The 25,142-nt window shown below is 39.6% G+C and overlaps 1 protein-coding gene across 2 annotated transcripts in view; it reads left to right on the forward strand.

Moving 5' to 3' along the window:
- Positions 1 to 1,774: 1,774 nt before the first annotated feature.
- Positions 1,775 to 25,142, forward strand: part of PPIG (peptidylprolyl isomerase G) — a 28,237-nt gene continuing 4,869 nt past the window's right edge. The window contains exons 1-12 of one of the 2 annotated variants that reach the window (XM_071561672.1): positions 1,775 to 2,060; positions 9,494 to 9,573; positions 9,680 to 9,754; positions 11,930 to 12,037; positions 12,683 to 12,727; positions 14,607 to 14,694; positions 15,818 to 15,847; positions 15,939 to 16,078; positions 22,064 to 22,268; positions 23,293 to 23,460; positions 23,952 to 24,036; positions 24,810 to 24,946. In XM_071561672.1, the coding sequence (XP_071417773.1) occupies positions 9,513 to 9,573; positions 9,680 to 9,754; positions 11,930 to 12,037; positions 12,683 to 12,727; positions 14,607 to 14,694; positions 15,818 to 15,847; positions 15,939 to 16,078; positions 22,064 to 22,268; positions 23,293 to 23,460; positions 23,952 to 24,036; positions 24,810 to 24,946 (1,142 nt within the window). In that variant the 5' untranslated portion in view covers positions 1,775 to 2,060; positions 9,494 to 9,512. Of the gene's footprint in view, positions 2,061 to 2,801; positions 2,819 to 9,493; positions 9,574 to 9,679; positions 9,755 to 11,929; positions 12,038 to 12,682; positions 12,728 to 14,606; positions 14,695 to 15,817; positions 15,848 to 15,938; positions 16,079 to 22,063; positions 22,269 to 23,292; positions 23,461 to 23,951; positions 24,037 to 24,809; positions 24,947 to 25,142 lie in introns of those variants that run through there. The other variant, XM_071561673.1, reaches the window with a different exon arrangement.

Consider the following 25,142-nt stretch of genomic DNA (forward strand, 5'->3'; position numbering starts at 1 on the left):
GCCCGGCCCGCCCCGCCCATGCCGGCCCCGCCCCGCCCGCGGGACCGATGGCGGGAAGCGCAGGGGCAGAGTCCAGACAGACTTCCAGAGGAAATAAAAACAGTAATTAAAAAGCTCCAAGGTCGTACTGATCACTGAGGTCATATTTATAAAACCAGCGTTTTTACAACACATTCTGAAGGGGGGGGGAAAAAGTCTTGCTTGGGGACTGAAGTTTAGGAAGGGTGAAGTTGAAGAGTTTGACTTTGTTGTACTGGAATTAAAGTTACTTTATTTTACAATATAATTTTTTATGCTTTGCAACAAAAATAAGTTTTAAATGCATTAGTTCTGGAACACAAATATGTTGCAACAAGAGTATTATTTATGTTGCCCACACATAGCTCCAGGTCATCTTTCTGCATCTTTTCTCACCCCCATTAATAATAACACATTGAGAAGGCATGATACCAATCTCAGATGGCTCTTAATTTTATCTAAAATCACAGCCAGGACTATTACCATGACCAATTCTGACCAGCTGTTTTGCAGCTGTCTGTATCAAGGGTTTGGGGTTTTTTACTTTTTATCTGTTGCTGATCATAAATACCTCCCAATATGTTGGATGCTTATGAATATGGAACTCAATCTAAAAAAACAGCCCTTATTCATTACAAGTCTGTGGTGTTTCAGAAAAACAATATGTAAAATTTTTAACTGGATTTGTAACTGTAGAATTTGTAACTTGAACAGCTCCTGTATCCTTTTGCTAACAAATCCATATCACTTCAGTTACAGTCTACAGATCCAAACGCTGGCAGGTGGCTTTTATCTCTTCAAGAATCTCAGGCCTGCTGCAAACTCACAGAATTCCAAGGCATCTGCCCTCCCAAATACATAGGAAAATAATTTTGTGTTCATATGAAGGGGATTTATGTAAATTGTACAGATTTTTTTCATTTACAAGATGCCAAACATTTCACTTTTAGCTTATCAAGCACATTTGGATAAAACAAAACAATGCCTAAACCAAACGAAATGTGCTAGATAAAATGATGTTAAAGTTGGACACTCAAGGATAGAAAGCCAGACCTATAAAAGCATGCTATGCTGAAGCCATTGTTGATTCACTGAACAGAGTTTACTCACCAGCTTCTTCAGAACTGCAGAACTCACAGGTGTCCATTTCTCAAATTTTAATTTATTTTTTTAGAGAAGTCCCTACCCAGAATATTTGCTTTTCTGCTTTCAAGAATCTTCCCAACAGCCTGTCAAGTAACTTCCATTACTTCCCGTTATGTACATGATTAGTGACCCGAATACCCACAGGTTTGAAATTAAACCTGTCAAGGGAAGCACACACTTCTGTGCACGTCTGTTAATTCTGAAGGTTCTGGCAACTTTATGCCTTATCGTAAACTTCCATGTCTCTATTTTTAAGATATATTAACTTTGTAATGGCAGTGAAGACATTTGGGATACAATTATCGTTAACTGTTTTGTACAGTTGGTCTAAATTACGATTTTAATTCTTCACAGTTGCTGGTGAGGTAGTGCCGGAGCCCTGAGCGCTCTAGCGCCGGGCGGTCACTCCCCCACTCACCCACTCACTCCCTCCCTCCTTCCCTCACCCACCCCCGGCGGTCTCCGGACTCCCGGCCGAGGCGCCCGCGGCTGTCCGGCCGCCGGGGCACACTGGCGCTGTTCCCAGCGCTGTTCCCGGGCACGTTTGTCTGGAAGGAAGAGCCCCGCGTCCCACGGCCGCTCGAGGGCCCTTCCCGCCGGCGGGAGGGGCGGGGCGGCGCTGACGAGCCCGAGGAGGCGGGCGCGCTCTGTCCTCGCCGCTCCGGCTCCTTCCGAGCGGCCCTCGCCGGCTCCGAGCAGCGCTGCCCCGTCTGCCGCGACCCCTCGCACCGCCCTGGGCCGGGCCGTGGTTCTGCCGCCCCCCCCGCTCTGCCGCCCCCGGGCCGCGGCCGCCGCTCCCGCCGCTGACGCAGCCGTGCCGCACCGGCCCCAACATGGCGGCGGCGCGGCGCTGAGCAGCGCGGGGCGACCAGGGCAGGGCCGCCAGCGGGTGAGCGGTGAGTGCCACGGGGAGCGCCGAGGGGCAGCGACCCAGGGAGGGCCGGGGCCGCGCCGCGCCGGCGGCCGGGCGGGCGGTGGAGGGGGAGGAGGTCGCAGCAGCGCGGGGCCTGAGGCTCGGCCACGGCGCGGGTGGGAGCCCCGGGGCCGCCGTGCCGGCTCCGCGCACACACACGCCCCTCGCAGGGCCCGGCGGGCCGTGTCCCGGGGGCGGGCGGCCCCGAGCGGGAAGGGGCGTGAGGAGCCGCGAGCGGGGCCCAGGCCGGCGGGAGCGGCGGCGGCGGACGGGGCTGGCGCACATCGCCAAGGGTCGGGGCCGCAAGGCCGGCTCTGCCGCCTCGCAGCCCGCCGGGCCGCGGGTCTGTGCCCGCTGCAAGCGCCCGGTCGGCCTCGGGTGCTGCTGGGGAGTTTGAATGAGTCGTCCCTCCTCCCCAGACGGGGAAGGAACCTCGCTGTCCGCGCCACATGCGCTCCCCGCCGCAGGCCTCTCCCCGGGAAGCGGAGCCTGCGGGAGCCGCCGGCGCTCGCTGGAGAGCCCTCGGCCTGGCGCTCTCAGGGATTTCCTAGGGCGCTCCAGAGACTTCTATTCCAGAGACCTTTATGAATATTAAGTTTCAGGCTCATTTTGTTTGCAGCCGTGACCAATTAAAGTGCTGTGTATACATGGTTGTACTTTGAGGCACCGAGGAGGCTTTGAAAGGGAGAGGATTAGGAGAAATAGTTTATCGAAACGGTGGGCAGAATATCTACTATAATGGTAAACATTGCCTGTCAGTTCAGTCACAATTAGAAAATTTGTCAATAATGATAGTCACTTTGGCCTGTAGTTACCTAATGTTTGACTGTTTAAATTAATTATATTTTAATAATCATCTGAGACCTGTATTAAGAGAAACATGAGACCATTTTCTTTGCATAAAGTCTATTTTCTAAGTTCTGAGAGAATATTTTGGTTTTTTTCATGGTTTTGTTCGCTTTTGCCTGCAGAAGAGGCTGGTTTTTTGACAAGGATAACACTTCTAGGTTGATTGTTTTGTGGGGATTTTGTTTTGTGTTTGTTTGTTCTTTAATGTTTTTCCCCGGTTTTGTTTCATTATTCCCATTCATTAATGCACTAAGGTCCAGCATGACTCAAATTTTTAGGTGCTACCATGATAAAAGTATAACATTGTGGAAGTTATGTATGAAGCACTAGTTTATCTAAACTCACAGGGCTTGATTTATCAGTTTTTTGAAATTATTTCTAAATACCTTAGAAATAGCGTAGTTTACTGTATGCAACGTAGATCTGAAAGAGAGCATAAAAAGGATACCAGCATCAATAGTTCTCTGAGAGCACCCTTTGGGACTGTATTACTTATTTAGACTTCCCATTTTCCCAGTCCTCTTCTGTGAAACAAACATTATTTCTTTAATTAGCTAGCAGTCATCAAGCTGTTATCAAAAGAAGATAAATTCTTTTTCTGCTGCAGTATCTTGGAAAATCCATAGATTGAGGGAATTTGGAGTGAAGAATGTGTCCTGCAGTGGGGGGTTTTCCTGGGCTGTGGTGTGCTCTCTGCACTGCGAGTTCCTTGCTCCGTGCTGTGCATTTGGAGCCATCCTCCATTTGGGAGCAGAGGCAGGGAGTGCCAGGGAGGAAATCTGGCCATCTCCTAATGCAGTGAGGGGTAGGTAGGAGGCTGGGATGGGGCATGGAAGGGAACTAGAGCGAAAGGAGGAGAACATTAGAAAAAAGGATGATAGAACAAGGTTGATTTTGTTATGGTTGGCAAATAAGGGGCAGCATTCAGAACTATCTCACTATTGCATGGTAGTTGTGCCTTATTCTCACCTTCAGGAACAGGGATTCCACTGCTGAAGTTTAGTTGTGGGTTTACATGACTTGGAGATTACACCCTGTAAAATCTTCTTTCCCTCTTTCACACGATGCAAAAACGTCCCTTTTCTTAGCACTTTATGTATTAAAATAAAATCTGTGTTTTCAGGCCCCTGCAAATTCACACAAAGAAAGCATTACTTGTGCACAGACCTGGCAGAAAACAGCTGTATTTTTTCACAAATCATAACGGGGGGAAAAGTACTTTCTGCATAAATTAGATAATGTAAAATCACAGCTAGGACTTGACAACAAAGATTTTTGCTTGCTAATGACAAGAGTGTGGTTGGATATTTTAATGTTTCACCCTTTTTTAGAAAAATAAAGGGATGATGCAGTAAGAATCTGCGTTTCTGTTTAAATAGTTGAAGATAATGTTACTGTCTTCTCAGCTGAATCTTTCTCTCCCACCTGAGGTGTTATAACTGAGTGATTCTTCCTTATAATTTAGTACAAGAAGTATAAATTCCTGTTCATAATGGCAAAAAAGTCATGCTGGAAGTGATGTAATTGAGCTACCAGTGTGGTAGTGTTAGGAATATGTACTGTGTTTAGTAGGACCTATCTAAGGATGTTTCTTAAATCTCCCTAAAAGGGTAGCTGGCTCTTGCCTCATGTCTGTGAAAGACAAGGGTTGAAACTGCCAGGTGTCTCTTGACTTCTTTTTTTAGGGGGGAAAAGTACTATGTCAATAGCCATAAAAGGTCTTGTAGCATTATTCTAGAGAAGGAAACCTGATGGGAGGTGATGTCAATCACTTTTTTGCCTGGAAAAATGTTGGAAGTCCATTTTGTTGTTGCCTTTTTTTGGAAGGGGCAGTGACTGTGATTTCTAATGATGGGCAGAAAGTCATCCTGCATGAATTTCATAGACCTGTGTAGAAAGCAAATATTTTCTTTTTTTTCTTACGGATGTGTCAGGTCCCTGTGATTGCTAAGACGGCATCCTAAGTCTGAAATGTGTTGTAGTACCTTATTCCTAATTATGCCAACAACAAAAATCCTGTGCTGCTGACTAGTAAAATGATAAACTTAATTTCCTTAGTTGTCATTGCTGGTAATTCAGAGTTTTCAGATCATGAAGTACAGAGGAAAAGATGGTGGTGTTTTAGAAAAATACTGAGGAAATGGTGAGGATTTGGGGTTGGGTTGGTTGGGTTTTTGTTGTTCTGTCTTCACTGTCGTCCTAATACAGCTGGAGGCTCTGTCTCTGTTCACATTCATAGGAATGAAACCATTAACAATAGTCATGTTTCCCATTTTGCAACCATAAATTCATTTCCACTTGAATCCATGCTGGAATGAACATAGAAGACTTTTAGTCTGTGGCTCTGCCATCACTTCAGGCTGATCTGTGCTGCTGCCAAGTCCTTCTTTGGAGCAGGGAGGAAAGGGTAGTTTTCCTGCAGCCAGGGAGCCTCCTGTGTGGAAGCTGAACACTTGGATGTTGGAGCCCTCTGTTCTGGTGTCTGCCCACGTTTGTATGGCCAAGTGACTGACACCACAGCCATGGAGAATGTGATAAATATTCTGTATTCACTTTGTGCATTTGCATTTTCTGAACTCAAAATGTTGCTTAAAAATATGTTTCTGGAGTTTCTACATGGTTATCTTTGAAATATATATCAATATAGTTTTGTCTTCCTGCACTTGTAAGTGGTCTGAAACAAAATGCTAGAAATGTGAATTTATGCATTTTACTGTTCGTTTAATTTGGCCATTGAATGAGGACCAGTGCAGAAGACACTTGTAAGCTGATGCAGGGAAGCACATACAACAGCAAGTCGAGAAGTTAAAAATCTGGAATAACTGGTGATGTCAAGGAAAGAAGTGAAGAAATAGGACACAATATTTGTTTTTCCTTCTAAATACATATTCGCTTACTGTTCTGTCCTGTCCTGGGACTGAAACAAATAAGTAGTCCCGTGATCTGGTCACCATAGTTACAAATTAAGTTGTTTTTTCCCATCATAAAACTAGGAAATAGTACTGTTTTGCTGCACTACTGTTTTGGTACTTGCTGTCAGCTCTTGTGGGATGAGTGACCCAGGGATGGGTCACGTGGTGTGCGTCTGTGAGAGCTTTCCAGCCTGGTCAGCCAAAAGGGTCTAGTATCTATTACACAGTATTATTACTAGACCCTTGCTAGCACAGGTGATTTTGGAAAAAAAAATTCCCCAAGGTATTTTTTTAAGCATATCAACACAAATCAGTGATAATCCCTGGCAGAAAGGTGCTTATGAATCGTTTTTTCATTGACACAGACCATTTTGAAGGAGAACAGCTGCCAGCGGCCTGTCTTTGAGTTGTCCAGCTTTATCCTGCAAATATTTAAATAAAATAATGGATCTGATGGAGGTGTGAACAAATGTGAACCCTGAGGGACACAGGTGGTGAAACGTTGGTTGTGGATGCAGCTGAAGTATTTTTGGGATACTTAGCAACAAATACCTACATGTTCTAAGATGAACTGTAATTGTACTTTTAGAAATAAAAGAAACAGGCCTCTTTTGTTAGATATACTGAAGTGGTGTTCTGATTTGGTTGGCTTTGGGATTTTTTTGGTCATAGATGCTCCTTAGACCTATGAAAAGATTTCTCAAACAGAAGGTGATTGAGAATGATGAATGGCTTGAAAATTTCAGGATAGTACTTGGGCTGTTACATTATCCTTACACACAGAGTTTTGGAAGGAAGAAGGGAGCTGATTCAAGATTGTCCTTCTGCATAGCACGTTTTTGAATGTATGCACAGTGAGCACTTTTGGGTTGACTTAAAGTTCATATTCTCTTCACTAGTAAAATTCCATCAAGTTCACAATTAAAAAATGCAAAGTATTGAGGGTTAGGAGTCTCCACATTCTAATTGAAAATAAATTTTTGGAGATAAATAGCACAAGGCATTTAAGCCATATTGTTATCAGACATATAGCACTACTGAGCTTTACTTGTAATTTTGTGACTTCATTCTTGATATTTTGTGACTTCATTCTTAGTATTTTTGTGTTTTTCTTTGTTAGTTCTGTATTTAACATTCTTATCCCCTGTACTTCCTTAAATATGAGTTCTGAATGATCAATATGTAGAAGTTTATGTTTGGTGTTAAATACTAAATAAATAGAAATTAATTTCCTTGTAATGCAGCAGAAGAAGATCTGCCTGAATTAATAACAGTGCAAAGGATACTTAAGTGTGTTGGAGAGGAAATGCTCACTTGATTAGTAAGGTGGGTAGGATAAATGTTATTGATATGTAAGCGTGGTTTTCTGGGCATCATCATCACAAGAGCAAGGTATGTTTGCTTGGCCTGGTGTTTGTTCATTCAGGGCATTCAGACTGACCCATTGACACACCTGTCGTTTAGAGTCAAGTGCTGCCCATATTTAGGGGTTATTATTGGAGGATTTAGGGAAAGTGCAGGCGACATTGGAGGTAATGGTTAGAACCTAAACTGGCTTTGTTTGTTTCATTGTTCATGAGACAATGTAGAGGTAGAAAAACATCAAATTAAGAAAAGTTGGTGCAAATAGGGACTTGGGTAGAATTCTTTATTTCTGATTTCTCTCCCTCATCCTATTCTCTGCAAAACCAAGATAGGAATTGACTGACATGGGTATATTTGTATTTATTTTACAGTTTAGCTTTAGTCATTATCAATGTTAGAAATAAAAAGTGACATGATAGTTGGTATTTATTTTGGCAGAAATGCTGTATATAAATGTTAAGGTATACCTCTGCATTTCTCCAGCAAAATGCTTATAAAGCAGGAGTTAAATCCCTTCTCCCTGAAGCACTAGAGTTAAATGTTTAAAGTATGAGTCCAGACAGTCAATCAGTTGTGATACCACTGGTCTGTAGATGTCTCAGTTCAGTTAGAACGTTCAGTTCTACAACCAAACAATATTGTAGCATTTATTCTGAATTATTTCCTTCAAAAAGGTGTATCTGTGCAGTTGTAGAGTCTGTTCTGTTGCTGACAGAGAGCTGATGGCCATCCTTTGGACTGCTCTCAGCTCTGAAAGCCCACCTGCCTCATCCCTTCCCTGGGTGCTGCCTCCCTTCACTGCCTCAGAGTTCTGCAGCACTGTGGTGACCTGCTCAGCCTTCAGCTCACCTGATGACACCAAAGTTCTCACCTACAGGCACTGTCTATCTGATGCTCTGCCTGGCCACAAAATTTGTTGTAATGGGAGAGAAGTCCTAATCCAGGGAGAGGACCAAGCACACTTTGATAATCCTGCTGCTTTTGATGAGTATCTGTCTTGTGTGAATGGATGTATTTGTTACACACCGAGAGGACATCTAGTGAGATCCTGCATTTTCTAAATGCATATGCTAAAAATCAGGTGAATAATTAACTACTGAGTGGTGTTTATTTTAAACCAGTCCTGAATTGTTCTTGTGATATTTGCTGTGTAATCTTGGCAAAATGTTAGGAATGACAGCACAAGTAGAGAGAATATGGACTAACATGGTTACACTGCTGTCTTTTGATTTCTTGCAACCTTCGTTCATAAGCTGAGACTTGACAGATGGTGACAATTGAATTTTTCAAGGCTGTTCTGAGGAACAGCTATGAGTGGAGCTTTAGGAGAGGTGTGTACAGTGTGTCAGCTGGATTTGAGCTGTGTTTTCTGGCGATAATAAGTAATTAGAACCGAAAATCTATGGATTATATTACAAATTCTGGGAGAGGTGCTCCAGTCTTACAGACCCTTTTGCTATCATTGGGTTTTTTTACACTATGAAGTAACTCAGACAGGATAGGGATTTAGAAATGAAAAGAGTATGCTTGTACATAAGGTTGGAAAACCAGAGATGCAAATGGAATTAAGACATAGCTTGATACCCAAAAATAAAGGGCTGTATATACTCCAAGATAAGGGAAAAGTTGTATTAAAATTCATGATAAAGACTCATAGAATCATTTAGATTGGGAAAGACCCTTAAGACCATTGAGTCCAACAGTAAACCTGACAGTACCAAGTCCACCATTAAACAGTATCCTTAAGCAGCACATCTACACGTCTTTAAATGGTGTCTCAAAAGAGATAAACAATGACATAAAAGGAAAAGAAAAAAGGAAAACCCAAAATAATTTTACTTAGCAGCAATTGTGGAAGAGCTACACCTTTGTGGGTTTTTTTCTTCTAGAATGGTTTTGATCCTCATTGGAGCCTGGTAACTGCAATGACAGGAATCTAGAAAATATATTCCTAAAAAATTCAAGGCTTAGGTCTTACCCATATCTTACAGTATCCTTTCCTTTTGTATTTCCCCACCTGAACTGTCACAGTTTAAATTTAACGTTATTGCAGCAAGTGAGAATAAAGTTGCTCATTTGGGTCTGCAAAACATGAAAATGACCTAATATACTTTGCATTCTAAAAAATGCTTATCCTTAGTGGTTTTCTGGGTTAGGTTTTTGGTTTCCTTGGTTGTTGGGGTTTTTTTTCTTTTCTACAGATTTTCTTGTCTTTCTAGAGTCTTCTGCATTGACTTACACATAATTTCACTACATAGAAATAAAACTAATTTTTTTTAATTACTTACAGTATTTAAATTTCTGAAGCCATGGGAGTAAAGGTCCAGAGACCTCGTTGCTTTTTTGACATAGCCATCAACAATGTACCTGGTAAGAGAGTGAAAACATCCATTCAGTAGCATCATCTTCATGTAAGATATGCATAATACAAATACCGTTTAACTCCATAATAAATATGATGTGCTTTTTTTTCTAGCTGGAAGAGTGGTCTTTGAATTGTTTTCAGATGTGTGTCCAAAGACATGTGAGAATTTTCGCTGCCTTTGCACAGGTTTGTGGACATTACAATGTAATGGATTATTTTTAGTGTAATACCATGTGAGGTAGTTTGATGGTTGTTGTTTTTCCTGACATTTTCTTCCAGATAAAAAGAAGTACCTTAAGCATTGGTTCTTGCCATCTCTAGAGATTTGGCTGACTTGTCATACATATACGATGTAGACTCAAAGCCAGTTGTAGCTTTGGCTTTGTATGTCACAGGGAGTATCTACTGACCAACTTTAAATACAGGCACAGTAAGCTGATTTTCTGTTACTGGAACAGATATCTCTGTTCACATTATATAACATCATCCAGTCTTGAAAGGGAGCCAGTAAGAGGTCAACTATCCAGGCTTACTTTTCAGTCTTTATGATACGTTGAGGTATTTGAAAGATATAGCTGGATAGTATTCATTAGTTGTTTTTTTTTCCTTTAATGTCTTGATGAAGACTGGCAATTTCCACTCCTCTTGAAATTCAGTTTACTGGTGATTTCCACTCCTCTTGAAATTCAGTTTATTTCTTGGAGAGAATACTCAGGAGGTTCTCTCCTAGAAGCATTTCCGAACAGAATTATTTTCCTGTGGACTGCATACTTTTGTAAATGCTGACAGTTTAGCAAAACTTAAATTTATTCTCACAAGAATAATTTTTGAGTATGTAAATAGCATACATGCTTTCTGTCTTCAGCCTTTTCTTCTTCTTTTCCTTCCAGCTCTGTTGTTTTTCAGGTCAGGGTTCTGTTAATAGTGAATCACTCAGCAGTACTAATATCTGAGTCAGGTGTGGATGCATAATTACATTCATGTCAAGTTAACTAAAACATGTAGTGCACCATTCACAGTGTCTGTAGGAATGTAGGTATTATCTAATCTGACATTAGGCTTATTGGCACAAAATCTGATTATCAAAATTTGTTAACAAATCTGAACTTTAAAGTGATGATTTTTAATGTCTGTGACTATGTTAGCATCTCACTGTGGTATTCTTGATCTGCTCTCAACTGCTCCCTGCTACTGCCTTAAATTTGTGAATTGAAGTCTTTAGACAGCATTTCAGGTCAGGAACAAGTACTATGAAGTTCATACTTTGTTGCTGACATCCATAATCAAATTCAGATCCTGAACTATTTTGCTGCTTTAACACATATAAGAATAGTGAGAAAAATACATAGGCAGAATGTTTATGATGATGATCACCAGCAAATTAACTCAAATTTTTTGTTTTCCTTACCCATCTTTTTTTCTGGCCATTTTGCAAAGCGTATGCTCTCTTCATAAAGCAGGGTTTGACAGCTCCATGTTTTCCCAGCATACCCATGTTAGGCACATGCCAAGTTAGTGGAACATACACAGCTTCACAGTTATCAGAGATCTGTCAGAAGTGGTTTTTTCTAGCTATACAAATCCATATGGGGTCACCAGTCTGCTGCTAGGGTAAGTTCAGTGGCAACTGCCCTTGACAAGGGCTCCTAGTTTAATAGCTCAGGATAAGATTATAGGAATGTACAGTCTAACAGTTTGCCAGCTCTGAGAGGAAGACATCTTCCCTGGGAGGAGAATTCCCACTGACTGTTGTTACCTTGAGGTTGGCTCTACCACGCGCAGGACCCACCATGGGCTGTTCCTCTTGCTACCTCAGCAGAGCCCTTGTCTATTTGAGGGTAGCAGGGAAAGGAGAGAGTGTTGTAGCTGAAGCAGAGTCTGCTGAAGCACCAGAGCTGATGTGTAGGAGGAAGATGGCAGTTGTAATCATGAGCAGGGAAGGGAACCAGAGTCCTCCTCCTTCCCTCACCTCTGTGTTTTTATTAGGAGCTTGTATGGGACCTTAACCTCTCTGTGTTATAACTGAAGATCTGAGTGTTACTTGCATGTTTCTGAGTAATGTCAGTTATCATAAACCTAAAGTGGATGTTTAATTTCAGTCCATCTCCATGGAAGAGACCAGAAATGTATAGTAATGTCAGTAAGGAATTCTTCTGGTGTAACTGTAGAGACAGAAAGTAGTTTCTGCTCTTCTGTCTTAAAAGACAGGTTCTTACTGGTTTTACAGGTAGGTGTCTTCTTCACAAGCCAGTTTTTCAGAGCTTAGTAAATGATTTTGATTAAGTGCTTATGTAGCACTTTTGTAGTGGAGATTCTCCAGACACAGTAATTTTTGGTTTTGTTCATTCTCTTCTCCTTTAGGTGAAAAGGGTACAGGGAAGTCCACCCAAAAGCCATTGCATTACAAAAGTTGTCTATTTCACAGAGTTGTGAAAGACTTTATGATCCAAGGAGGTGACTTCAGTGAAGGTATGACATGAATCTTTGAGGAAAAGTTGAATGGTTGTGTAATAAGATATTTGCAGAAATTCGGTGTAGCCTCATTTATTTGTATTGGTTATTCTGTGATATCGCTACTTTTTGTGCTTTCTTCTGCATAAGAACCTTTCAGTGAGAACTTATATAATAAACCTTTGCACACACATACACTTTTTGTTCTTATCTCAAGTATTCAGAGTACTAAGTGCTTCCTATTGAAAGGTTTGAATGTGAGGATAAAATACTTGATCTGCATCTGGGAAATAAAGAAAAAAGGGGGCTGTAGCAGAAGAGATGGGGGCATACTTTCTTGTTTTCAGAGTTTGCTCAGGACTACAAATATGTGCCTTGATCGTGTTTGCATATCTTAAAGAATAATGTCAATGACTTGGGTGCAGTTCCCAGAATCCCAGACTGTTCTGAGTTGGAAGGGACTCACAAGGATCATCGAGTCCAACTCTTAAGTCAATGGCCCACATAGGGGATTGAACCCATGACCTTGGCATTATTACAACCAAGTTTTAACCAACTAAGCTAATCTCAGTTACATCAGTATTTTATGTTACAAAGCACCTTCTACATAATGTGACTCTTTAATCACTATTTTAAGTTTGAACTGTCACTTTTCCTCTGAAGGAAATGGCAGGGGAGGAGAATCCATTTATGGGGGCTTTTTTGAAGGTAAGAGTTTTATCAGTCTTCTCTATTTTGGTGTTATGATAAACAATCATCTTTATATTCTGTAGTCTCTGTTCTGTAAACCTGAATTCCACTGTGGGTTTTTTTTTAAATTTTATCTGGCCTTCAACTGTTCAGTTTGGGTTATTTTATTTAACTTCTAAAATATGAACCTTTTTAATTAAAGAAGAAGTAAATCCTAACCCCTTTGTATTTGTCCCTTTTGCCAGATTTATTTTTTATTTCTCTTTTTAAACATTACCTTTGGCTTGACCAGCTAGCTAAACGTCTTTTCTTTAAGTGAAAAGGAGAAAAGTCTTATGGGGTTGGGTTTGCTTGCAAATATTTGTTTAGGAGAATGCATAAAGCCCTGCTTTCCTAAGCCCAAGATGAGTTAGTGTTAGAGCCATCCATTTTCTCACAGTCCTGATTCTTTCAGCCAGTGTTGCAGAAGCAGTTGAGCTGCTGTGTTTCTTGGCCCATGTTTTTCCAGAATATAGTGGAGCATCTCTGTTTCTTGGAGCAGATTCTGTGTTATACCTGAACCCTCATGATGGGTGGCTGCTTCCAGCAGGCGAGGTTACACTCCCCTCTCCTCCCACACGCTGCCTTTAACATTGGTTCTTGTCCCAGCTTGTGGCACAATCGGAAGGATTATTCGCTGTTGTGTCATGGCCAGGCTACAGTTTTATATCAGACCTTGAGTGGAATCAACACTTTGCCACTGCCAGGAGAGGAAGGAGTCCTTACCTTACACTGGCTCTCTGATCAAACTTTGAGCTGATTCAGCTTGTTAAAATCCCTTAAGGTTATGGCAGAAAAAAAATTATCTCCATATTTTTGGGTGGATCCAATGAAATAATTTGGCAAGCATTGAAACCAACACAAATGCGTAGCTGGGTTTGAGGAGACACAGGGCTAGGGGAGACGGAAGAACAAGCACAACCTCCACTTATTTCCTGACAGTTGCAAGTTGGCTGTTCAACCTGGCCACAAAACTGAATTTATGGCAAGTTTTACCTGTGTGCATCACTTGGGCAGCTCACCATAGGATTAGATTGTCATTTGTTGCTGTACCAGTTAACCATTGTACAGGTGACTGCAGAGTGGATGGGACTGTCCCTTTCATGGCCAGTCACAGTGTGATGTGAAAACATAGCACCACAAATGTGGTGTATTTTTCTTGCTTGCTCCTGCCATGTGTATCCAAATAGTGTTGAACAAGTGTCCTGTGTATGAAGATGTTGCATCCTCCAATAACCTTTTTGCTGCTTTGAGAAAGGAGGGAGAGGATTAGCTGCTACAGGTGTCTTAAATGAAGAATAATTGTTGCATTTCACACTTTTTTCAATTCACAGTTTCATTGGGTTTGAGTTTGAACTGTTAAAAATTACTTACTCATAAGAAATAGAATAGTTGGATTCATTCAAGTTACTGATTTTCTTAAGGGCCAACTTGATAAATTCATCTGTGTGTCTGAGAGACAAACAGTTGTTTGAGATCACTGTCAAACTGGATATCCGTGTGTATTAATAATACAACAACAAAATGCGTGAAAATGAAGAGTTTCTTAATAGTTAATGCACAGCCAAGAAACACCTTCTGCTCCAAAGAGACAGTGAGCAGTACGAGGAGGCAAATCTTTTGAGCAAGAATACTAATTTTTTTCCCCTCAAGCTGTAAACCCTTAAATCGTATTTCTCCTTGTCATATAGAATTAACAGAATGTGTTTGAAAAATAGCTATTTTTAGTCTATATTTACTACAACGTCTCACTCAAGTGAGTAGCAGATTTATTTAATAAAGAATGAATTAACTTAGGCAATAGCAGTTACCTAAGCATATATGGTTTATTTAAAGTAACTGAAAACTCTTTCTTTAGATGAAAGTTTTGCTGTAAAGCACAACAAAGAATTTCTCCTTTCAATGGCTAATCGAGGGAAGGATACAAATGGGTCACAGTTCTTTATGTGAGTATTGACATGTCTTGAAGTGTGTGTGTGGTTTGTTATTTGTAAGCTGTAAAGGTAATCCTTTTAAATATTGAAGAGTAGCTGCAGTGGAAAGCCAGAGTTGATGGTTTTTCACAGAGTTGCATGGAAGTAGCCATTTTCCTAATGTGCTGTTTAGGGAGTCTGACTGTGTTTACGCTTTTTGTGTTTAGTGCTCATTGTCTGTGCGAAGGGCCTTTTGGTAGTTCTCAGTAGCTGTGCTCTAACCTGGGCAATAAAGCAAACCTCTTAGTTCTTGTACAACTCTTATCAGTTCAACTGAGAAATGTTGCCTGGAAGGAAGCAAAATAGCTCTGGGGGCTCTCAAAAGTAGTAGAGGCTTTTTTTAGTAATGAAATAGCTTACCAATATAGTCTCATTTATAGTTAAAACTTAAATTCTTAAAATACATTGCAGTAGATTCTGCTTAAATATATTACGTACAGAGAACATTGTCAAAATACACCCTTCTTACCCACGTGTCATGGCTTTAGTCAATGAGTCGTGGATGTCACTTGCCTTAGATCCTCACATTGGGATTTCTGAGTGATCGTTCCTGCAGTCATCCCAGTTTTTCACTCTGCCATGACAGACATCTGTATGCCTTAGAAATGCTACAGGGGAGACCTGAGAGAAAGGCAGTTCTTCTCCTGTGTCAAATAATCTGTACATACAAATGTTTTCTTCCTGTGTTTTCTGATTTTTTTCTGATGTGTAGAAGGTTATTGGCAGTTTTCCTGTTGTGATACAGGTTTTTTCTATCTGTTCCTGGTAGTATTTATGTAATTTGGTAAGTAGAAACTTTATATATCCTATATGGGAATGCTGTTTAAAAATTTATGTGCAATTTTAGTTGGTTTTTTTTCAGTAAAATGCTTAATCAAAGTAATTAATTGAATAGGTAGTTTAATGTGTAAAACATAAATACTTCTAACTGCACACAAACTTAGAATGCTATATATTGGTTTTGTTAAATTTTATTAGTGCATTCAAAATAGTGTTCACCTTCATGTGTGTAGATGGCAAGGCTTCAAATGCTGACTGCTTTTCACTAATTCTGACATTGTTTTTCTCTTTTAATTTAAAAATCTGGAAACAACAGAACAACTAAACCTACACCTCATTTAGATGGGTAAATATCTCTTTTTTTTTCTTATATTTATCTGGAAACTGCCTTGAGAAAATTAAATACTAAGAATTCTTATTTTGTTTAAATTCTTCAGACATCACGTTGTTTTTGGACAAGTCATCTCAGGTCAGGAGGTTGTGAGAGAAATAGAAAACCAGAAAACAGATGCATCTAGTAAACCATATGCTGAAGTACGCATACTGAGCTGTGGAGAGCTAATTCCAAAATCAAAAGGTAAAGTTGAACTGTACATTTATATAGATGCAAGCTAAGAGGTAATTTTGCTTGTTTTCTTCCATGCTGGTTGCTTATCAAAATATTTAGAAACCTATTTGTGGTGGATGATGGGGCACTTGGTGAAAAGGTGAATAACATTGCAGAGCAGCTTGTCTTTTAAAGATCTTAAAAATTCTTCATGCAAAAGACATTAAAGAACAATCACATATGCTTTCTCCAAAGCTTCTCCTGTCTTGGATTTTCTTATACTAGCTATAATTTATTACAAGGCTGGTAAGCACTCGTCATAGCAAGTAGAGTGTATGTTAAGGAAATTGATGGCAGTCTGGCTTTATTTGATAACTTCTACTTCTTTGAAGGGTATTGAACTTGTTTCAGATTTCTTTAAGGTAAATCTTCAAAACAGGCACTTAGATTACAAAAACCTGGAATTGGCCCTTTAGCTCATATACTTTTATAAGTTACTTTAAACTATATTCATAAAGAGGAATATGACAGAACCTGTCCTTTCTGGAAGGGATGCCCTGCTCTGCCATTTTTGAACTGAGTATGGTATGAGAGCTTGGATTGAGAGTTACTTTATAAGAGAAACAGAATCTGAGATACTGCTGTCACTGTGGAGAATCTCCTTAGCAGAATGTTACATTATGGCTCCTGACTTCTCAAAGGTTCTAAGTCATCCCATGTGTGAGGACACAATTATGTTTTATCTGGACAGTACTCACGAGCATGGTATCTCTTAGGAAATGCACAGCTGGTGTAATTAGGAAATAAAAGTACAGATATGGGATGGGGGAAGCTAGTGGATGAGATATGCACTGTATGTGTCTTAATTTGATTACATACTCCCTTTTTGGTGCACTCTATAATGCTTGAATGACCGCATTACAGTTTTGGTACTGAGCAGCATTATGACTTAAAGCCATTAGCCAAGGCTTTAAAGTGCCTGTTATGAAAAGAGTGAATTAAATAAATGAAAAAAAAAATCAAAAAAATTAGTGTTTCCCTTAAACTTCTAAAAGTGAAAGCCTAAAAGGCTTCTGGAAAGTTCTGACAGTCTTGCCCTACCCATTTGTCTGTATTCTTGTACCTCTTTGACTCAGTCCACTCTGTAAGGCTCAGTCCTAGATAATGGTGGGCAGTAGGAGTGTTTGGAGAACAAGAAGCCTCAGGCACCAGGATCAGGCAGGTGGAGGGCAGAGCTGAGTGTGGGCTGAGACAGGGGCCCTGATGGGCACTAATGCAGAGACAGCCTGATGGAGATGCTGTGTGACAAACCATTGTGGAAATCCTTGTGAGTGGAGAATCCTGCTGCTGAAAGGGAAAAGCTGTGTGTGAAACCTGCAGTGGGAAATGGGCCACTGCTGTGAGAGGGGATAGCATGGCTGGAACTGTCAGTTAAATGCACATCATGGAACCATTGACGAGCTGTGCTGGCCTGAGGCAGTGGAAATAGGAGAAACAGTTTGACAACATATCAGCTTAAATAAATTTGCCAAGCTGCTATTTAAAGGTCATAAGTGCAGCAGGAGAGGCCCTTGGACTTGTCAGTGAATGGAGGGGGGCCAGGGAATCTGGCTAAGAAGGAGCTGTTTCTGGGAACAGTGTCATGGAAGATGATTAACAAAGAGTCATCTAACAGTGGAACTGTTAGTAGTACAGTACTGTGTGAGGCAAAAGGGAACTAATTCTGTGAAATACGAGGAAATTACCAGGGGAGTCTGCTTCTAAGAATTTGCTGTTCAGACAAAGGGATAAGGAGGTTGCCTGTGAGGGAACTATAATGATAAATTTCTGTGGGAGGGTACGTTAGGATAACAAAGGAGTCTTAAGTATTTATTGCATGTGCTTGTCTGGTAGGCAACACAAAGAAAGTAATTAGACAGAACTTTATGGAATGAAAATAGAGCTGATACTTGGGTTTAGCAGGGAAGCCAAGTTGGCACAAGCAGAAGGAATCACAGTAGAAGTTTTGGTGCTTGGTGTGAATGTTTTAGGTTAAAGTTGAGGAAAGGTGATCTGATTTTGGGGTATCACAATGAATAGCCAGATGAAATGCTTTATGAATTATGTAAACTATTTTCTTGGATAGAAAAATTGGATTTATTTAGGGATGAGTGGACAATGACTTAACTACCTTACTGGATGCTATGAATTGAATGATACAGTAGTCACAAATGCAGTATTGCAGAGGCCTGGATCAGAAGGTTTTACCTGGGATTTGACAGGATAATCACCTAGAAAAGTAGAATGTTTGTCATACTTTCCTTTAGTTTGGGGGTTTTTTAATTCCTTGAAGTTGAAGAATTAGTGAAAATTAATAAGAGAAGATAAATTATAAAAGAAGAATCTCTGGCCAATTGGTATAATTTTTAGAAGATCTTAAAGTTCCAGGGAAAATTCTGAGATCTGGTTAGGGAAAGAAAAGCAAATATTAACCCAGTACTTAGGAAAGGTCATTATGAGGATAGCAAAGTGAATACAGTTCACAGGAAAAACTGTGAAATAAAAAATGTAGTAATAATGTTCTTAAGGACAGGTGGGAGTTTGATACCAGTTGACAAAGTTTTGCAGAAGAGGGCCCAGTTAACAAGCCTGACTGTACTGTTTGGGATCGTGACTTTGGTTCATCAAAGGTGTATCTGGGATGTTTTCAAGAATGTAAGACGCTGATGTTCTGATTCAAAACCAAAAAAAACCCCGTAAATGGCTTCATGCAGTGGGCAGGTTTTAACAAGAGCCTATAATGGAGATTTCTCAGGAAAAGTGATATTCTAGGGGATTCTGCACAGAGCAGTGGTAGGCTTAATTCATCATCTTCATTGACATAGAATCACTGCTTGTAAAAGTGTCCTTTCTGCAATTAAGGCAGATCATGACTGCATTCATAATTAATCAAGGTACAAGACTGTAATTAGGAAATTCTATCAGTACAGTTACTTTTTAAAAGAAAATATAAGTGTAAATTATCCAGCACTGATACAGAGTACAAAGTTAAGCATATAGGAATTATAAAATATCTCTGAAATAAGAGCAGTCTGAGAAGGTGGTGCTTCTGGCAAGTCATATCTTACCTGGACTTCTGGTCTGCGTATCCTTCCTTTCTCTTTACTTATCCATTCAAACCTTAGAACACTCAATTTTTCTGAAAGGTTGTTAAATGAAATGTCAGCCCCCTTTGCACAAGGTGATTGCTATGAACAGTTGTTTCAGACTCCTCTGTTGCAGATTTTTTTCCCTAGTGAACTGGCCTTTAGGTATAAAGTATGTTGATTGTTCCAGATGAAGCTGGTGGTGGCTTTTTTCTTGTCTTTTATTTCCCCTTTCCTCTGCTGTTGCAGTGGTGGTGTAGGTTGCTTGTCTGCCAAAACATCTATTCTAGAGGCATTTGGGATACAGGATTCCTCACAGTGACAATGTCATCTAATCAACAAGAATCGAGTATAGTGGCTTTTCTTAATGTCTACCCCTGAGGACTTGACTGATGTTTGTAATTTTCATTGTGAGAAACAGCCAAGCTTTGATCAAGGAGTGAAAGATACAACAGGAACCCATAGCAAATAATGGAGGCAAAACAGAAAAACAGCAGGGTGGCTGAACACTGGAAGAAATTACCAGAGAAAATAACTGTCTAAATGTCCTGAAGCAAAGGCACCCTTTTTCTGGAGACCGCTGTAGTCCAGCACAGGTTATTTGATTTGATATAAGGTAACTATGTGGTAGTCACTGCCATGAATAACGAGATGACATGATTGTTCTGACTCCTGTGCCTGAACCTGAACCTGACTGAGACCAATGTAGGACTCGCTGCAGTCCCCAACAAGCTGAGATGCAGAGAGTGCTTGGCTGTGCCGTGCTGTGTGATCACAGAATTCTCCAAGTCTGGCAAATACTGTAGGTCACCGTGAATGGAGTAGGAAGTGATAGATCTGTTTCAGATGTGGTCAGAAGTTGGAACCTGGTCCTGAAGATAATGAGCTGGAAGTGGACTGTAAATAGAAGTCTGTTTCTTGATGACCTTTGTGCTGCAGGATTGGTCACATTTGTTGTGATCTGTAACTGGCCAGCACCAGTTGGTCCAGTATTCAAAACAATTTGCTGCTGCACAGAGATAGTTGGATGTCACCAGGAAGTATATCCAAACTCTCTTCCTGGGCACTCTGTCTTTGCTGTGTAGTAGTTCTGGGCTTTTTAGTTTTGCTTGGAATTTGGGGGCTTTTTCCCTCCTTGCCATTTCATTCCCTATCTTGCCAAGTGACTTCCCAAATACATCTGACACTGATGTTATTTGCTGCACATTAAGAATCACATTTTATTTTTTGAGGTAGTTGCTCACTAATTCACCTCCATTTTTTATCTATTACTTACACATTTTAAAGAAGCAACTTTTAACATACCTAAACTTGTTACAAGAATGCAGATATAACTGTCACAGATAGTTTTTGACACACTTAAAACATATGAAGGAGGGAAAAAAATAAAGGAAATCATTGGATTTTTTTAATACCTTATTCAGACATCTCTGAAAGTGAACTTGGAGACATCTTGTTTTGCCTTGAAGGCAAGTATAATTTTCCTTTGAATGGGCCAAAACTGAAAATGTTCAATAGATAAGAAACATTTAATGTTTTTAATACTTTTTGTGTTTTTGCTATTTAGAGGTCAGGTGAGAGCCTATTTTTGTTTGGTTGTCTCCCAGCTTGTGTGACACGAGGCTTCTTTTATTGAAATTAATTAGAAAAAAATTCAGTTTTCTTTTATAGATATGTACTTGTTACATTCTGTGAATGTATAAGTATTTAGACAATCTAAAAGTGATATAAAATATTACAGAGACTTTTTATAAAATATAGTGCTTTAATAAGGATGTTGAGCAAAAGTTTGAGAAAGGAGAGCAGTGATCTTGGTCTGGACCTACAAGAGAAGTAAAAGATATGAGACCTGTATTTTGGAAGCATTTTGCAAGAAGCCTAAACTAACATCTGATGAAAACCAGCTGATTTCAATCAGCAGGCTGTCCTAAACTGGTAATACTTACCTGCTAGTCTATACTGTACCCAGAAAGGACCTGGTAGATTCATACACTCTATGAAGTAGAGAGGTTGTTTTTCGATCAATTGTCAGGCTTTTGTTGGTCTTTATCAAATAGGGCTTGTGAATAAACACATAAAACCCACTATGTATAAGCCTACACGTATGACTTGTCTGTGGTGCCAGTCAGAAAAATGTGGGATGGAACTTCATCCACTCTACCCAGTGTGGGGATTCAGTAACATTAGAGGGTAGGACAAAAAGTATCCATTAGGGGTATGACCTTAGAAAGGGAGTTCAAGATCATTTCAGTTGAGATACGTACACATATCTGATGCAGTTGCCTGAATTAAGCCCCTTGATGTAATGCAGATGTTTTATCTCAGACAGTTCTTTTGGAAGTGGGTGTTCTGCATCACTGTGAAAAGGAAATCTGTCATCACTGTATGTGTCGCTGCATTCAGAATGTGAGACTGACAGAATAGTGTACTGAGCTCAATTCAGCGAGTGCTCACATTGGTCTGTGCTAGTTACTTTCTGTTCCAGAATGTCTTACTAGTGATTTGAATAGATTTTATATGAAGTCTGATTAAACCTGAAGCCAAAGAATTTTTATAAACACTTTGTAAATAAATCTGAAATAATTCCTTGTGTATAAATATCACTAGAAAACTTATCCTGTTCTACAAGTTCTTGACAGTACAAATTTTATACTTAAAATTTCATAAATACAAATTTTGGAAATTTCTTACACACTTCTAGACATACCCTTTATTGTACTTTATAGAAACAATGTTTTCTCAAAATTTTCAATTTGTTCTTAAGTATTTTGATGAAGTAGCCTCATGACACAATTCTAAGAAGCTGAGAGAGATATTAGGTAAGTTAATTTTTCTGAGATTAGTTTAGAAGTGATTGATGTTAAAATGTCTTTGCTATTCTGATTTAAAGCCAAGAAAGAAGAAAAGAAGAGACACAAGTCGTCTTCCTCATCCAGTGACTCTGAAAGCTCAAGTGACTCAGAATCATCTTCTGATTCATCATCAGAGTCTGAGAGTGCTTCAGAAGAGAAATCTAAAAAACGAAAAAAGAAACACAAAAAAAATTCCAAGAAACATAAGAAAGAAAAGAAAAAGAGAAAGAAAAGCAAGAAAAGGTGAATTTTGAGATTTTTTGTTCTGTTACATGTACACCATACAGTACCATTTTCTTGTGTTATAACTACAGAATAGTGTTCTGTAAACCAGCAGAGTTTGGGCAGCAGGTGGTTTCCATATTGGAACATAAACTTTCTGATAGGACGGCATAGGGTGGTTTTCTCGTGTGTATGTGCTGCAGCTTGTGATGGACTGAAGGAATGGACTCTGACTGACTTGGCTTGAAAAGCTGCAGGAATGCGTGGTTTGAAATAGGTGGTGATGGCTTCTTTCCCTAAATTCACTTCTGTACCATTCAGGTTAAATTATATGCAGTGGGACTTAGGAAAATGTAGTATCCAGGAATAAAAGCAAAATTAAACATAAAATTAATAAATTAACACACTTAACATTTTTTCCTGTCCAGTACTCCAAAACTTTCAGTAGAAGGTAATAAAACTTAGAAAGCACTCTTGCTTCTGAGAGTGTTACTTGTAATCTAATAGTTTTGTTATAGTTCAGTGTGACATACAAGTTGTGCCAGTGCAAGGTCACATTTTTCTAAGCTAGCAGTAAAATTTAAGAAATGTTCACTTAGAGCAGTGCTGCCTAAACACTTTCTGTGGGCCTAAGCCCGTTTCACACAAGTTTGTAAACTGCTTGGAATTACAGTAGTCTGTAGTCACTTTTATATGCTAGTGTAAAATCTGAATTTTACTCTCCTGGTAGTGTTTCTAAAAGAAAATATATTAAAATGAATTAACAAAATAAGCTGTACCACCATAGAGACTAAATGTATGTTCAGTGTTGCACCATTGGAATTTGTAGATAAAAAATGTTGGTCAGAAATCTACTGCAGTTGTGTATCTTGGAGCAAAGATGGGGGGAAGGAAAGTTGCTTCTGAAATCAGTTTGTTTCTGAGATTCTCTTGGTGTCAGTTGTGTATTGAATTAGGAAAATTTCTGAATAATTCAAATAGATGGAAAGGTCTTCTCTTGTCCAGATAACCCAACATTATACATATTTTTTATACAAAAATAAAGCTCATCCAGTGAAAGTGAAAATGAAAACACTGAAGCACAGCCATTATCTACTGTCCGTCCTGAGGAAATTCCTCCTGTACCTGAAAACCGGTTCCTTATGAGGAAAAGTCCTCCTAAAGCAGATGAAAAAGAAAAAGAGAGAAAAAGCAGGGAGAAGGAAAGAGAAAGGTAATCCATTTCTTTTTAAGTTTGACTCTGTGCTGACCATGGTATGGTCACATTACTGTTTTAGAACTTTAGTGTGGAATCTTTCCCTGTTAAGCAGTCTCATGTTGTCAGCACTGCCGGATGAAAAATGGATTTTTTCCCTTTACTGGCAACTATTTTCTTTGTCCTAGAACAAAGGATTAGCCTTTGAAAATGGTTTTACTGAATGAAAAATTTATAATGACTGATTAAAGAAAAGGAAAGTTAAATACATTGCAATTTCATTTAGAATTCATTGGAACTGTCCAATCTGAATCTGTAATTTATTCTTTCAAAAATGGAAAATGCTCAAAATCTGTGGCTGCAAAATCTGTGTGTTTATTACTGTCTGCAGTAAAATAAAATTGTGATTTTTTGTTTAGTTTGATTTTCTGAAGAGGTTTTAAAATTTATTATCTCTTTCCTTCTTTCTTAATTTTATAAACAGTATCACTCTTTTTCATTATTTTTAGTAATCTATCGAATTCACAGTCAATGTACCAGAGGCGGCTGTTGGTGACCAGATCTGGAAGGAAAATAAAAGGAAGAGGACCAAGGGTAAATGTTTACAATTTGTTCTCCAAAATAAACAGCCTCACTGCAAGTGTTACTAACCCTTTTCATTGGATAGATGATTAAAAAAAAAGTGCATCATAATTCATTTGGAGGCTGAGGCTTGAAGGAAGACAGGAAGGAAAATTCAGTTAATGACCTGTTTGCATACTGAGTCTGTGTGAAGGGGGAAATGGGAGAAAAATTTACAAATGCTTTATTTGTGTTACTGTGTATTCTTGGAATAAGGGAATGGAATTAGCTCAGAAAGGGTTCTTGTGAGCACAGAACCAGTCCAACATCAGTGCCAGGAATGCTGGGAAGACTTCTCTTTTTGGCTGGGGGGAACTGTCAGTTTAGGAAGCCACGTGTGATTGTAGCAAATGTTAGTAACTGAAGTCTCTATCCCTCAGATTTTTAGAAAAATCTGTAAAAATTTTGAAGTATTGTTTGTGTGTTGCTTGTCAAAGATAAGAATTCTCATTGTTAAAGTTGCATTTGTGCTAACTAAAAGTAACAGAACATCTCCCATCACACTTCTAAAATCCTACAGTAGAAGTTACCTTAAAAACAGTTACTTGCTCAGACATTTTGTATTTCTGAATGTCAGGTAACATTTTCCAGTAAGTTAGTAGGTTGTTGGTGTAAACTTAATATAAATATGTGAGGTGTCATGGTGGGTGCTATGTAGAACCAACTTCCAGGGATAACAGTCTTGCTTAGGTATCACAGCAGGTGAATTTCAAACTTGGACGCAATGTTTTCCCTTTGCCTCCCAGCGTTACCGGACACCCTCCAGATCCAGGTCCCGAGATCGCTTCCGACGCAGTGAAACTCCTCCACATTGGAGGCAAGAAATGCAGAGAGCTCAGAGAATGAGAGTGTCTAGTGGAGAAAGATGGATAAAAGGGGACAAGTAAGATTATTTCATTCTGGAATGTATGCACTAGTTGTTTGGGGTTTTTTCTTATACTTAAAAGTAATACCTGTCATCTTGGATTTTAATTACAGTTGATCTAAAAAAACAAGGTGCTGACTAGATTATCCCATTACTTAACTGGGCCTGATTTTTCTGATGCTACTGTAAATACATAGTTAGGTCTGATGTGATT

This window comes from Pithys albifrons, chromosome 8 (genome assembly GCF_047495875.1).
Source record: "Pithys albifrons albifrons isolate INPA30051 chromosome 8, PitAlb_v1, whole genome shotgun sequence".
Taxonomy (NCBI): Eukaryota; Metazoa; Chordata; class Aves; order Passeriformes; family Thamnophilidae; genus Pithys; species Pithys albifrons.